The sequence below is a fragment of the Chaetodon auriga genome, chromosome 2 (assembly GCF_051107435.1).
Source record: "Chaetodon auriga isolate fChaAug3 chromosome 2, fChaAug3.hap1, whole genome shotgun sequence".
Lineage (NCBI taxonomy): Eukaryota > Metazoa > Chordata > Actinopteri > Chaetodontiformes > Chaetodontidae > Chaetodon > Chaetodon auriga.
This window is the reverse complement of record NC_135075.1, coordinates 27,823,122-27,838,848: the sequence shown is the minus strand read 5'-3', so window position 1 is coordinate 27,838,848 and position 15,727 is coordinate 27,823,122. Positions and strand designations below refer to the sequence as shown.

At 44.1% G+C, this 15,727-nt stretch overlaps 1 protein-coding gene across 6 annotated transcripts in view; it reads right to left on the bottom strand.

Annotated features, from left to right (window-relative positions):
* The window catches only part of grip2b (glutamate receptor interacting protein 2b), a 245,265-nt gene that overhangs the window by 109,488 nt on the left and 120,050 nt on the right, over positions 1-15,727 (bottom strand). For 2 of the 6 annotated variants that reach the window (XM_076745047.1, XM_076745069.1), the window contains exon 1: positions 10,018-10,247. The exons of the other annotated variants lie outside the window; for them this stretch is intronic. In XM_076745047.1, coding sequence (XP_076601162.1) covers positions 10,018-10,072 — 55 coding nt within the window. In that variant the 5' untranslated portion in view covers positions 10,073-10,247. Of the gene's footprint in view, positions 1-10,017; positions 10,248-15,727 lie in introns of those variants that run through there. 6 annotated transcript variants of the gene reach the window in all.

Genomic DNA, 15,727 nt, shown 5'->3' with positions numbered 1-15,727 from the left:
CTCTCATGCTCTCTAGGCACAAAGCAAGTGGCAAAGGCTGCTGAGACAGAAGCTCAAACACCTTGTTCTAGCAAGCGTCTCAGGTTTCACAGCGTCTGTCTTCGATACTTCATCCGTCTCTCTGTCTCTGTCTCCGTGGGATTTTACATAAGTTAAGAAAATGAGGTTTGCCGATAACTCAAAAATAGCATAAACATCTTATGAAGTATTATTCAGAAGCAGAAATCATTGGTATGTATGACGTGTGAGATCTGCAGTGTTCTGTAGTCGAGGGCACAGCCGAGTATACGGAGAATTTCTGTCAGTTTTTCCCCAAATAAACACTGAAACATACATACGAACACGAATCAGTCCTGCACTGGAACTGCACGCAGTTCTTTCCTGAGCCTTAGACATCAGACAAGTGAGTGACTGCAGTTTGTCAGTGACCAGAGCGTGAAAATAGCTGAACAGAAACGGTCCAGACAGTTAAGCAAACATGCAGCACGCTCTGAGTGGGAAAGGTGGTAGATGTGTAGGATGGCGAGGTCACAGTTTATTCCTATCACTGACTTTATTAGTGTACAACCGCAAGTGAAGGGTCATCAGCCATTCGCAGAACGCAGCTGAAAATACTCTCTCCTTCTCTACATTAATACACTTCATATTCACTCAGACGCTGCAGTGTACGACAAAACAAACCCACTCTCTGTCCGTCACATGCTGTCCTGAATTAGGCACACAGGTGAGGATGATCAGGTTCATTTTCATGAGCTTTACACTGAATGAAATATCCCACAAAAACATCACAATGCACAACCGTTACAGGTGTAAAGTCCTGACAATAATGTAGGTTAAGTACTAGCACACATAATACAATATTTGTATGTGTGTGAAGTATGATCTTCTGATCTTCATACAAGCAAATGCAATCAAAGCACTCTGAATCTTTAAGTTTGAGCAGTTGGAAGTTGCAGGAGTTCTGAAAAACAACCTCTTTCTCCAGCACTCAGACCGGCTCCAGCTGGACTGATTCCAGCACAGCTGTTCCTGGGGTTGGCTAATCAAAAGAATGACTGAAATCTCTCCAATCAGGCCAGTTTAGGCATTTGGACTGGAAAGTCTCTACTCAGCAGGTTTCAACCTCAGTCGAACTGGAGGAATTATTCTTAATGACTAATCAGGCTCTAGTAATGCCAGCTGGTCATTAAACAGACATGGATGAACTAATTCAGTTCTTAACATTTGTTTTAGTCTGTTTCAAGAAGCACATTATCAGGATTATTAAGGGCTCATCAGAAACAACTAAGAACCCCTCAAATCTGCAGCAGGCACAGATGTAAAGCAGCAGATGTAAAGTTCATCCTCTTGGAGCCGACCATATTGCATCTGAAATCAAACAGTGGGACATTTAACACAACTCAGGTGTGTATCAGCACGACCACAGCACATAAAGATCTACAAAAACCCATCAGAAACAGTCGCGTGCGCCTCTAAAAGGACAAAGTTAGAGACTTAGAGTATATACTATAGACCGTGGAGCACATATTCTCCAGCTGACTAGATTTATAGAATAAGACGTGCAGTGATTGTTGGTTATCCGCCAAATGGCCCTCAGAGACATGGCAGCACTTAGCTGGTAATCATCTCCCTCATTTCTGGAGACCAAAGGAAGTGTAACTCCAAATGGCTTTAAACTGGGTTAAACTGCATCTAAAAACCCTTCTCAGCTGTGTTTAAGTGCTAATTAGCTTGAATTAGTGTGAAACAGCACACATTTCTTCTCCTTTATGTATCTGCACCAGTGTCAAACCTATTCCAGCTCTTTTGAATGCTGGCACATGAGCGCCGTGTGTGCGCATTAGCACTGCAGCGTCGTTTCATGAGCTCTCAAAGCGTGTGTGCCGCTTCTTCTTTGTATCTATATATTTACATATGTGTGCGGCTTCGAGAAGGAGAGAGAGAGAAACGGGGACAGCGAGAGACATCTGTGGATGCTCCCTGGAGGAAACGGGGTGTCCCGCATGGTTCTTTATCAGGTTCTCGGGGCTTTGATGCTGCTCCTGCTGTCTTCTCTTATACCAACTGCTAAACCCTCTGATACAGCCGCCGATAGACAGAGGCAGATTACATGTATGCGAATGGGACTGGATCTTCAAAGAAAATCATGTGAAACCTTTGATGCTCCCTGTGCTAGATTTCCAGCGCTCTCACACAGAAGGCCGTTACGATGAGTGAGCTGGCAGGAGCTTCACTGTCTTGCCGGAGGACATTTTTGTCAGCTGTTGTTTGGGTCAGTTTTAACTGCGAGGCCAATCTGTTGCCACTTCTGCTTATACACACAGTGTCCTCTGAAACAAATGGTGTTGCACAACAAAGTGTAGTGGGTTGACTTAGCACCCAAGACGATGCAACATTTGAGTCCAGCTAGAGCTGTTGCTTTTCACAATTACAACAGATTGCAGAGAAAATATGTGAATTAACAGACACAGTGTTTTTATGAATGACACAATAACGCTTGTATAGAATTTGGCCGACAACCATCTGACGGTTGCTGAAGTTCAGTGCAGCAGGACACTGAACTCTGCACGGCTGCAGAGGTGCTGTTCAATATCAAACACTCTGCCCTAACTAACTAAATAAAAGAGCATTTCCCCACAGGGATCAATAAGATATCACATTATTATTATGATAAGGTATAAACATGCCTCCAGCCAGGCTCAATAGACAGAAAGAACAAGCCTGACATCTGCTTCTATACTTTATTTGCTGCCTCGTATAAACTTAGTCATAGCAAAAGCATAGCTGACTAAAGGTTATCTGACACGCTTTGGCATTGTGCTCGACCTTGGATGGGACCTGTGGACTGAAGCACTAAGACACAGACAAGAACGTACTTCTTAAAGAATTTAACGTCCTTTAACAACAAAACGCTCCAAACGCTTTACTGTGCTTTTATTGACGGCGTTTCGACCTTCTGCTGGTTTGGTAACACCTCAGAGACACAGAAGAAGTCAGACAATCTGTAACAACAGCCAGAAAACTGCCGGCAGCGACACCAGCAAGCGTGGAGTGAATGAGTGAGTAAGTCCTCGACACTGTGGGTGATCACTGACCTGTTGCCATGTGGGTGATTTTTATACAGGTCTTACCCCACATGCACTTTGACGACTCCGTCCCAACTCTGTGTTTTCCACTGACACATAATTTGTTGCAAAGTGGTTTCTATCATCTAATCTATCTAATCTCTATAAATCTAATATTTCTATACGTGATTTTAGTTTGTATCCTTTTTATTGTCTCACTTCTTTTTCTGCCTCACCTTTTTTATCCTTTATGCTGTCTGTAACAAGTAAATTTCCCCATTGTGGGATCGGTGAAGCTTTATATTTCACCTTAATCTATGTCTTTATCTACCTATTACAAGTTGCCTAGTAACTACTGCAATGGAGCAATGATTGCTAATCCCAGATTTACCAGCCTGTGAGAAGGTGTTCATCGGGTAGACCCAAGACACTTGAGGGGATCTAATCTGTGACCTTTTCATTTCATCAGGATCAAAATGAGCCGTTGGACCACGCTCTCATTTATCTGCTGCAGCTCTCATTAGTTACAGAAAGGCACCGACTGTCTCTGCACTCATGCAGAAATTCAATTTGATCTTTTGTGCACCCACTGTGGATTAAAATACTATTTTGAAAAATGCACAGAGCGAGAGGAGGTGATGTGGAGGAGAAAGCGATGGGAGGGGGCGGGTGAGAAATTTTATGCAAAACTCTGTAAACCTCCACACACAACTTGGGGAGAGATAATCAAGATTTGCACAGAAAATAAATGCAATGCAGTATCATCCATGTGATGGGGAGGATGAATGAGCGTCATGGCACATGTGCTGAACACAGTCAGTTCATACTCAGAGGTTAAGTGTGTGTAGTCAACACTAAGTTCAGCACCACGGACAGCGCTACAGGCAGAACACTAAATCAGTCATGGAGGACAGTCTTTGTCTCCAGTCCAGGTGGACTCAGAGACACTGCTGACCGCTCAGTAATCAGCAGCAGAGCCTTTTTATCCAGTCACGCTTACAGAGGACGCTTCTGCTGGGAGGAAGAAACACAGCCAAACAGCAGATAGTTCCCACTCAGGAGCTAAAGAAGTGTAACCAACCCAGTGAAACAGGAAGGTCTTAGATTCACCTTTCTGTTTTCTCTTACCCCCTGGAGGACAGAAGCACAATAAGATCCCGAGACCTTAATCTGTGGACAAACACCTCATATCTGTGAGGCATTTCAGCTCTCATCGTGTTCTCTTCTAGAATTTTCCCTGCTATATTTGTGATGCTCAGTGTGAGAACATCCAGCTGCAACCCCAGTGCTGCAGCTCACTGTTCAAACGCATGACGTGACGAGTACACCAAGTTCAGCTTCCAGTTTACTGCTCATGTTTTTTCATACCGTCTTGAGTTTCTTTTTTTAGATGAATGTGATCTGACTACTACAACACAACCTCTCTTTGGGACTGTAGTAACCTGATCTTTTTTTATTCATGCAGTAACAGGATTTGGTGTGAAGCTCTGTATTATATCATGCTATATTACATTATACAGTACTGTATGGGAAAGAGTCGGTGTTATTCACCTGGGCGCCATGACAAATCTAATCCAGGGCTGCTCAGGAAAACCTGAAGCCATTTGGAAACTTTTCTTATCAAATGAAAATAGGCTACAAAGCTGTGAAAATAGCCCTGAAAACAGCAATGATGTAACTTTTGCATTTGGTTGTTGTGCTCATCGTTGCAGCCTGCTGGTGCAATCAACAGCCTTTGGGACCCCCCCTCACCCCCCCGGCTGTGTTAGCCACGATCTACAGTTTGCACGCTGTGCTGGCATCACCAAGAGGGAACACTATGGGGCCAGTGGTTCAAAAACAATTTATCCAATTTCAGTGAGACTAAGGTAGAACACAGTATGACAGGAGGACAGACGTGTCGAGTCAATGAATGTCTTTGCAGGTCTTTACATTATTGCTCTTCATCTCCTGTTGCGTTCAAAGACAAACACTCCGGGCTCCTGATCTCTGAGGAGGGAGAACGTTTGCAAAGAGTTTCACAAGTTTAGGCTGTGTGATGAAGAAACTTCGCACAATTACACCACGAGATCAGGCTGACCTTCAGCAGCAGCAGCAGCAGCAAGATGAGACTGAGCAAATGAAACTGTGTTCTTTAGTATCACTGCTGGGAAATCTCCACCTACAGAAAGCGATGAATCACTGAAGACTTCAATACAACTCTGCTAAAAAGAAGAAAGTGAGCAGCACGTCTGAGTGGAGATCTCCATGTCCACTCCACCCACAGCTGGCCACACATTTTCAGAAACTGTATGTATCATATGACTCAATTTTTGGGTAATTATATCATTCAAACTTTCAAAAATCTTAACTTTCTCTTATCATGCGGTCTTAATTGCTTCTCCTGAAATGCAAGATTGTTTAGAGCTACTTTTTTTTTTTTTTTCAAAATTAAAGCACATTATATCAAAGAGTTTTTTGAGATGAATAGAAATACAGAAACTGCCACAACCAGCTCTGCCCACTGTGCAGCAGAAGTTAAGATGTCCCTTTGAATATCATGCTGTATATCACCCCTTACACGCAATGAAACATTCCTAAGACCCTGGAATGATCATACATGACACAGAGGCGTGATGAACAGGAAGAAGTTGAGCAGGACACTCATTTAGATGCACCGCAGAGACTTTATAGTTGCCTTCGTCTGCCATTTAGCCCTCTGAACCGTGTAAACCTCTTATCTAATGCACCCAGCAACACCTCTGCTCTATTGATTTCCGCACTGACAACTAAGTGAGGAATCCTGCACACGGGACTTTTCCACACAAGCCACCTAAGCCTTATTTTAAAAATGTATTCCACCCAGGGAAAGTTTGCTGAGCACATCTTTCTCATTTTCAGCCGTGATGTCCTTCACATTCACACACACACACACACACACACACACACACACACACACACACACACTCTCCCAAGTGAAAGGAGAGCAATGCAGTTTAAAGTACACCAGCTTCACTGCAGGCCCAGGTTAATAAGGGAAGCATCAGTGTGGTGCTGCTTGCTGTGTTGCTGTGAAGGCATCTGTCACTCCCTCATACACTTTAATGTAAGCATTAAAAAAAGCCCAAATTTTAGAAAGACTTAAAATTAACATAATGTTTTTTTTCTTTGCAAATGCTGAAAGCACTTGGACTGACAGGGGATGTACTGTAAGTACGTCTCATGCAAATACTGACTGCCCTCTTTCAGTGTTGAGAATCTGTACACTGAATAGGAAGCAACTGCCAGCAGCCGGCTAATTTAGCTTAGCACAATGACTGGAAATAAGGGGAAACAGCTAGCCTGGCTCTGAAAAAGTTAACAGAATGCACTTGCACCTCTAAAACTCACCAATGAACATGCTCTGTCTCGTTTGTTTAAACTTAAGAGTGAAGGCAACAAATCTCAATTTTATGTGTCGGACTATTTCTTGGCTGGGACCGGTAACTTCCTGGAGTCTCCACTGTTTGCCTGCCAACCGCTTAGAGCAAAGAAAAATTAAAGGCATTTTTTACGCTTTGGTTTTTGTCTGGCTTATTCAAATGAGATAAAGCCTTAATGCATGAATTAGTGCCGGCGGGCGGATTTTGTTACCTTTGGACAGTCGGGCCGGTTGTTTGCCCCTCTCTCCTGTCTTTGTGCCTTTTGTCTTGGCAAACAAATATGAGAGCGTATCAATCTCTCACTAATTCTCAGCGAGAAAGCAAATAAGCATATTTCCCAAAATGTCAAACCGTCAACCACTGAGGCGGCAGAACAGAAAACACTGATTTAAGTCCTTTTTGGACTCATTTGATAATTGTGATTTGACATTTTGGTCTTGTAACGTGTTTGGATTTGAGGAAAGCAGCGACTTGGAGGTGAGACGTCGAGGAAACTTCAGCGAAACGCTGGACTGTGACAAGTGAGACGACTGATGATTTGTGTTCAGCGGCGGCTTCCAGCCACGTCCTCTGTTACACCCTTTTCTCACCTTTGAGTCTAAACACCATTCATCTACACACACACACACACAAACACACACACACAGTCTGTCCCACTGATTAATGACACATTTCTTTCTCATATGCACAAATACGCCAAAACACACACAAACTCTCAAACACACTGTGCATATACTTCACACACACACCATATGGATGCACAGACTGCATCACCTACTCAACTCAGCCACATAAACACATCACACACACACACACACACACACACACACACACACACACACACACACACACAGACAAACATGCCACATACTGTGAGCAGTGGCCTCATTTATAATGAAAGTCAGTAAGCAGAGACAGAGAGAGAGAGAGAGAGAGAGAGATTTAGTGGCCCCAACAGCTTGCAGAGATTTGGAGATCAATCAACACACACAACAAACACACACACACAATAAACTGGCCCCGAGTTCCACTGGCAACCAACCAGGCGTCTCAGTCTCTCTGTCTAACACTGACACACACCAGCACACAGACATGAAAACGTCCCAATCTATGTCATACATGAAACATTACACACAGCTCAAACGGCTAACCCACATACTGCAGCCCCCCGCTGCTGTAATGAGATGCAGGTAGAGTACGACCGTGTCCCTGCAGCACAAACGCTGTGATCAGAGTGAACTCGCACGCAGAGACAACACGCTGAAAGTTTCAGAAAGACTACTGAAACACCTCAGCGCGACAACTTCTGTATCATTAAGAGACTAAACGGCGGATGTGTAAATATGGAGGATGGAGCAGGGGCAGCAGAGCAGATTAGAGTCACATCACATCCATCAAAAGCTATTATTCAGGATGCTTTTGTGCTGAAAAGATGAAGAAATTGAGGCCAAACGCTGCACGAATGAAATGACGATTGCATGTGAGTAACAGAGACTTTAATCTCTTCATCAGAGCGAGCTTCATCTGAAACCTGATGAAAATAATCACAGCGTCTGCTCCTGCTTCAGCTGGCTGCAGTGACGCCTGAGGGTTGCTGGTTCAAAGCCTAAGAGGTGAAAATCTGCAGGGGGATTTAACTGGATTTATAAGATTAGTTTGATTAAGTTTGATTAATTAAATATTGAACGAATACAAGCTTTGTGTGTTGTTTATCCAGCAAAGTTACTTTTCATGCATTTTTCATGTGAAATAATGTTTAAATACATATTTTTTTTCTCTGTTGGTAACAACTTGGATCTTGTTTCCGTCCATGAAATAACAGATTTTTCAGTAATAATGGTGGTAGCACTTCACACTGTTGCAGTCAGTTGGGAAAATGTAACCTGGAAAACAAACAAACAAAAAAAAGTTGGCAGCGGCTTTGAAAATCACACAAACATCTCTTTTGGTTATCACCTGGTTTGCCTTTCACTTCAATTATTCAATTTTGACACTCAACTGGAAATAACACTGGTTCCCTCGTGATAAATAATAAACATCAGCTCTTGATTTATTTCACTTAATTGAGTGAATTTGTTGAATAAAACAAGAGTAAGGAGTTTCATACACTCCAGTCATAAAAGTTTATGAACTGGCGCTCGTCCAGACAGCCGCCGAGCTCGCTGAAGAAATACTACCTTTCTCTCTCTCTCTCTCACACACACACACACACACACACACACACACACACACACACACACACACAAAAGCTGTCACCATTATGTCCATCACTTTCCATAGTGTACATAGTTTGTGATAACAGTGAGTAATTTCCCTCTAGAAAAGAGATATTAAAGACACAACATAACATGCGTGAATCACTCAAACTGAAAAAAAAGGTTTATTGAAAGTCAAGCTTCTCTCTAAAAAGCTGGACTTAAACAGCATGTAGATCTAAAATAAGACATTAAACCTGCATCCAAATGTCCCACGCCACTTAAACTTCACATTAAGAGAAAGCTACAGCCATTACAAAGCAATCATCTAACAAGCTGCTCAGTTCAAGCTCACCCTGAAACCCTTCATTCGCCCCAAATAAGACAATAAACGAAGATAAATGAGAAGAGAACAGCTGTGTGAACAGGATCTAAAGTACTGTTTCCACACTAGAGAGAGAGAGAGAGAGAGAGAGAGGGAGAGAGAGAGAGAGAGAGAGAGAGAGAGAGAGAGAGAGAGAGAGAGAGAGAGAGGCTCTGAAGATCCAAATCACGCCAAACAGTCTAATTTCACCCAGACACAGAAAAACCCACCTGTTGTGAAACTGATCAGCAGGGCTCGCTGCACAGGAAGAAAACTTAGAGTGGTGTGTGTCTCCTAACGCCAGCCAAAACACTCTCACATCAAGAATATCAAATTGACTCGCTGAGAGGAGAATAAGATCTCCTTCTTTCAGGCTAAACACAAACCTCATTCAGAGTTTGTGCGGCTTCCTGTGGACATTCAGCCTTTGAAACAAAGACAAACAGAAGAAGAAGAAGGAGGAGGAAAAGGAGGACAGATGAGAAAATAAAATGACAACAACAACAGCGGGAGGCAGGCGTCATGCTTCCCTCATGGCACGCGCACACACACACACACACACACGCACGCATGAACACATACAGACATACAGACTTACTGTAACAGCACACACACGTGCATACACACAAACATTTACACTTACAGGGACTCACACATAAACACATAACTGTTACACACACAAATACACATATACACACTGCTACATAAAGATACAAATTGTGTATATACTTACACACACACACACACACACACACACACACACACACACACACACACACGAATGCATTGCAAATCACACACATCAAAGATTCGATTAAACAAACATGAAAAACACACACACATACAGAGAGCAACGTCCAGCTGACACACACACACACACACACACACACACACACACACACACACACACACACACACAGCAGCAGGATAGTTGGCAGTAGTCTCTTTTGCTCTGACACACACACACACACACACACACACACACACTGTACCCTTGATTCGGCGTCTGATGACCCCTAAGCGGCACTTAAGCGAAACAGAGAACATCCTCCCTCTCTTCCCTCCTCTTTATCCTCTTCTCGCTTTCTTCCTCTCCCTCCTCCTCTTCTTCCTCCTCAGTCAGACATAGTGTGAGCCGAGTGAAGGATGAGAGAGAGAGGGGGAGAGTGAAAAAGAGCGGTATTGGAGCGTTGGCCGGTCACATGGCGAAGACAGGAAAGAGAGAGAGCAGGCGAATCCTTTTCTCTAAAGGGGAGAAGTGATTACACAGTGCCCCCCCCACCCCCCCCCGTCTCTCACCTCTGTCTCTCACTCTTGTTCTCTCTCTCTCTCTCTCTCTCTCTCTCTCTCTCTCTCTCCCCTCTGTCTCTCACTCTTGTTCTCTCTCTCTCTCTCTCTCTCTCTCTCTCTCTCTATCTCTCTCTCTCTCTCTCTCACTCTTGTTCTCTCTCTCTCTCTCTCTCTCCTCTGTCTCTCACTCTTGTTCTCTCTCTCTCTCTCTCTCTCTCTCTCTCTCTCTCTCTCACCTCTGTCTCTCACTCTTGTTTTCTTTCTCTCTCTCTTGTTCTCTCTCTCTCTCTCTCTCTCTCTCTCACCTCTGTCTCTCACTCTTGTTCTCTCTCTCTCTCTCTCTCTCTCTCTCTCTCTCTCTCTCTCTCTCTCTCTCTCTCCTCTGTCTCTCACTCTTGTTTTCTTTCTCTCTCTCTTTCTGTGTGGGATGTGGTGTGAATTTAAGCTGCCTGCTTCTCTCTTTCTCTTCCTCTCCCTCTCTTACTCACTCTATATATTCTTCCTCTGTGTTTTCTTCCTCTCCTCTTGCTTGCCTCTCTTTCTCCTCCTCCGTGCTGTCTGTTCTTCCTCATCCTCTCTTTTATCGCTGTGTCTTTTCCTTCTTTGTCACACATCGATAATTTTTCATCCTCTATTTTTCAGGAATTTCTTCTGGCTTCTTCTTCTTCTCATCATCTGTTATGGCAGTCTTATAAAACTTTTTTTATTATTGTATATGCTCTTTTTATGCTTCCACTGACTCTCGTTATCTTCATCCATTCATATGCATGGCTTCATTCTTTCCTCTGGTAATCCTTCCCTCTTTTCAGTCACGCTAGCGGCAGGGCTCTGGGGATGGCAGCATTGGTCGGCTGATCAGTCAGCTGGTCGGTCCACCACGCTGGTCCTGAATGAAATATCTCGTCATGTATTGGATGGATTGCCATGAGATTTTTGCAGATATTCAAGGTCCCCGGACGAGAAAGCCTACTGAGGCTGGTGATCCAAATGTTAGCCGCTAACACACTAAACTGGAGGACATGGTGAACGCTGTCACGTTAGAACTGTCACTGTGAACATGTTAGCATGCTCACCTTAGGATTTAAAGCACTACGCCTTAGTCCAGTATCACAGAGCTGTTAGCATGGCTCAAGGCTGTTAGCCAATCCAGGAAGTCTAGTTGGAGCAACAGATTTAATTTAATTTAAAGGTTCATTAGATGATTAGATGAAAGTTCAGCAGAGAGCAGCAGGTAGAACATTAGCTGATTAGCCGTAACATCTAGTGATGAGAAGTCGTTCACTCAAACAGCATCCACCAATGAAAGAAGAAGAAGAACGACAACAGAGGAACAACAACAAAAACAAGAAGAGGAAGAAGAAGAAGGATGAGCGTGAGAGGGATGGAGTACCTGCCAAAAAGGCTAAAGGTTTGTACGAGTATCTCACCCAATGGGAGGAGGCTTACCTGTGCTTAATGCAGAGCAACATCGGTCAAAGTCATGCTTTTTGTAAAATCTGCCACACGGACTTTAGTGAATCACACAGAGGGAAAAGAGACAAATCTGCAGGCAAAAGTTCACCCAAGAGGCACAGAAACATGCTCCACCAGTGACTGTATTTATAGCATCTCTACCATCCACTTTCATCATCCTCTGACATGTACATACCCTTCAAGTAATACATAAACTAAACTCTGAGTTTATCTGCACTTCTGTGTTTTCATTTCTATATTGACTTTCAGCCAGGTGTCTGATTCTGACCACCTGACTGCAGTCACTTCATGTAGGAAGTGGCTCACCTAATCCCTGTTTCTCTGATAGTTTAAAGCAGGTGGTTGCCTCGCGGTGATTTTAGGATTCACTGGGTGTAGCTTGTCTAGATATCAGGGGGATGTGGACATCGGTAAGCGTGGTGGGACGACCCAGCATTGGAAAATTGCCTGTGTTTCAAATCCCATGTGGCTTACAGGGCCAGAGGTGGATGCTGCATCTGACTACGGTTAAGAAGATTCTAGGTTCGACTCCTTGACTTTCACTGAATTTCCCTGATGTGGGATCAGTAAAGTCTGATCTTAACATACTTGGACAGGTATGGCTCGTATGTATGTGACTGGCCAACGCCTTGCAGGATCATGCTGCACTGTAAAGGTTGAGCCACTTTGCTGGACGACTCTGCGTTGTTTTAGCCCTGCTGCACCGATGCACTGCCTCCATTAAAATGAATGGGAGGGCTCATGTCGGTCTGAACGTGGCCTGACGGCAGATTCAGACCAGAGGAGGCACCACAAAGCGCTGCTCACTTCCTTTTGGCAACCATCTTAACCAACGGAGCTGTTCAGACAGGACACACCACAGCAGGCTCACCATGTGCAACAACAGTTTTGCTGCCTGGTCTATGTTTTCATGCACCTCCAGCCAATCTGGCAAGAAAACACACTTAATTAATCAATTTTACTTCTTTCCATTAAAAAGAACACGTCTTGTCTAAACTTCTCTCTCTGGTTTGGACCTCAAACTCTGTTTTCTCTCTTTGCCATTTTCTCTGTTGTCTCTCATCCCCAACACTAATCTCTTCAGTCGCTCTTCCTCTCTCAGTTTAACCTCTCTCACTCGTATCATCTTCTGCATGGCTCCACATTCTTAAAATCCATCTCTCTCTCTTTCTCAGTGTCATGGTAACAGTGTTGCGGGGGCGGAGGGGAGGTTGAAGGGTACGCTACGTATAGCAAAATAACAGAGAGATCAAAGCAGCAAATGGTTGGGCTCAGCAGGGGAAGAGAAGAATAGGGAGATGGGGAGGCAAGGAGGAGGGCAAGGAGGTGGAGGGGTGTGGAGGGAGGAAGAGAGAGGAGAAGGAAGGGAGACTGAGAAGGAGAGTTGAGAAAAGGAGGGAGGAAGAGAGAGTAAGAGAAGAGAACATCCGAGCAGATAACAGGCAGGAGGCTGAGAGGAGAAATAAAAATATGGACAACAGATGAGAGAAGGCATGGGAGGAGGAGGACGGAGGAGCAGAGAGAAAAATAAGGAGAGGGGAAAAGTGAAGGGAAAAATAAAGCTGTTTAGTTGCAGTGTGATGAGAGGGGAGACGGAGATTACAGAAGAGAGAAGGATGAAAAGAGGACAAGTGAGAGGTGGCTCAGAGAGAGGTGGAAAAGGAGAAATGACAGGTAAGAGCCAAGGGAAGAGGGTGAGGATGAGCGGGGAAGGGAGGAAGAAAGCAATGAAGAGAAGAGGAAGAGAGGCATGTCCCTGAGACGTCACAGTAAATGAAGCACACTGTTGCCTTATTTTCCTCATGTTTAGCAGATGGCGTCATAATTTCAGCAAACAAACGAGCTAATCTGCTCTCACAGTCGTCTCGTCAGGAAGCAGCAGAGTTTGTGTAAGAGGCTGAAGAGTCCGCTCAGCGTTACACTGATGCTGAATGGACCTACATCCACATAGCAACAGTCTATTTTAGGTACAGGGTGTCTATTTTCCAGCCTGCTTATTTTATATTTAGGAAATATTTCAGTGTCCCTCCATGTTCAGGCTCTTTATTAAAGTCTTCCAGTTATTAACTGTCAGCTTATTCTTCTGTAGACTTCACATCTTGAGTCCCATCTGGTTGGGTTTGGGTTCAGGTTAGTTGAAGGTTGTTGTTTTGGTTAAATGTTAACACACGCTTGTCTTGTCAGGTAGATTGGATGATGACATTTACTTACTGTGTTGACAGAAAACTCAGTTGTTGCAAATCAGTCGTATGCAGTGTAAAGGGAGTTTGTATGAGACTGGTTTGTACCTGAGGAACTTTCTGAGCTGTCACAGGAGAATCGAGTTCACTATAAACTGCAGTAATCAGCATCCTCTCACAGCAGGGAACATAATTTTAGGTGCATGAGGGCATAAAATCTGAGGGGGGACCACCTGATATCGATTTTTGGAAATATCTAGATGGTTTTTTGTGGGGAGGATTAAAATTTGAAGAGGTGAGAGCGTGTGGCCGACAGTCATGGCGGGTTTCAGTTGTGTGTCAAGCGAAGTGTGACCAGTTACACCATACGTGTATTGATTAATTGGAATATACGACTTAAAAATGTGGCTAAAATATAATCTGTGGAGACAGAGGAGAAACTTAAGGACCCCGGAGCAACGATTTGTCAGACGCAATGCAAGGGTGTTAACGCTGTCACCTAATGAAAATATGAAGGCAAGATCTGTGTTTCTTTTTGCTGTACAGCAGAGTTGGTTAAAAGGCTGGTGCATCTCATACAGATGCTAAAGGGTACCTCGTGCAACTGTGTGAAATGGTGAGGGATGTGACAAAGAGGAGGTATCTGAGTCCGAGCTCATTTATCTGCAGAGACCCTGCCCTCTGCTTGCATTTTCTTATTTTCCTGTGGTCTGGACATTCTGGGCTGCAGCCTGCAGCCAATAACAGCATGCAGGTGAGGTCAGGACGTTATTAAAAGGTGGCAACCAGGTGACAGACCAGAGGCAGCATGCCTCCAAGAGCATGCTACAAAAATGGCACAGCACCAAAAAGTGCAAATATAGCGAGGCGAAACACTGTGTGGGCAAAGCTCGTTCCAAGTGAATCTGGGGTTGGCTTTCACCCGCTGGCAAGCAACGAGGGAGAGGATGGGGATGAAGAGTGACACAGAGTTGGCCTCTTTTTTACTGGAAGGTGGTGCTGGCAGTTAACTTAGTTAGCTTGCTAATGTATCTTTCCATTACAACTAATTTAACATTCCTAAAATAGCAGCTTGCGGCACACACAGTGGCGGCGCTGAGCCGAAGAGAAGGGGCCGAGTCTGAATGCTGCATTTAGAGAGTAAAACCAAAGACGACAACTTTTAATTGGCTCCTCTCAGATAACCTTTTTGGAGGCATCCAGACGTCATCAGTAACACCGCACCTGACGACACTGCTGGATTCAGGGTTCCACTATGGCAGCTGCTTCTCGGCTATAAAACCAACAACGTGAGTAAACACAGCAGAGAAGACCAGACAGAGCAGAACAGAAAGCCTGAGCGGGAGGACATAGAAGCTTCCTGCAGGAGCCTGAGGGAGATACAAGTTTTCCTTTGACATTTCAATCCATCAGAAGCAGAGAAACTGATCAATATTTATGATTCTCACTGCCTGGCACCCACTTCATTTTACACACAGTGTGCATATGCCTCGTCTCACACACACACATCCGTACAGTATATGCACACACACACACACACACACACACACCATGCATACAATAATGAAAAGGAAAAAAAGACTCTAAATCCTATTTTAAACGGTCTTCTTTTCAAACACAAACAGGACTCACAAAAGCATTAAGTTGTAAACACCCTCTGTTTCTGGCTCTATTTACTTCTTATCCGTCAAACACACAACACCGAGATTGTGTCACACACACACGCACACACACACACAAGCACACAAGCACTGTTCTA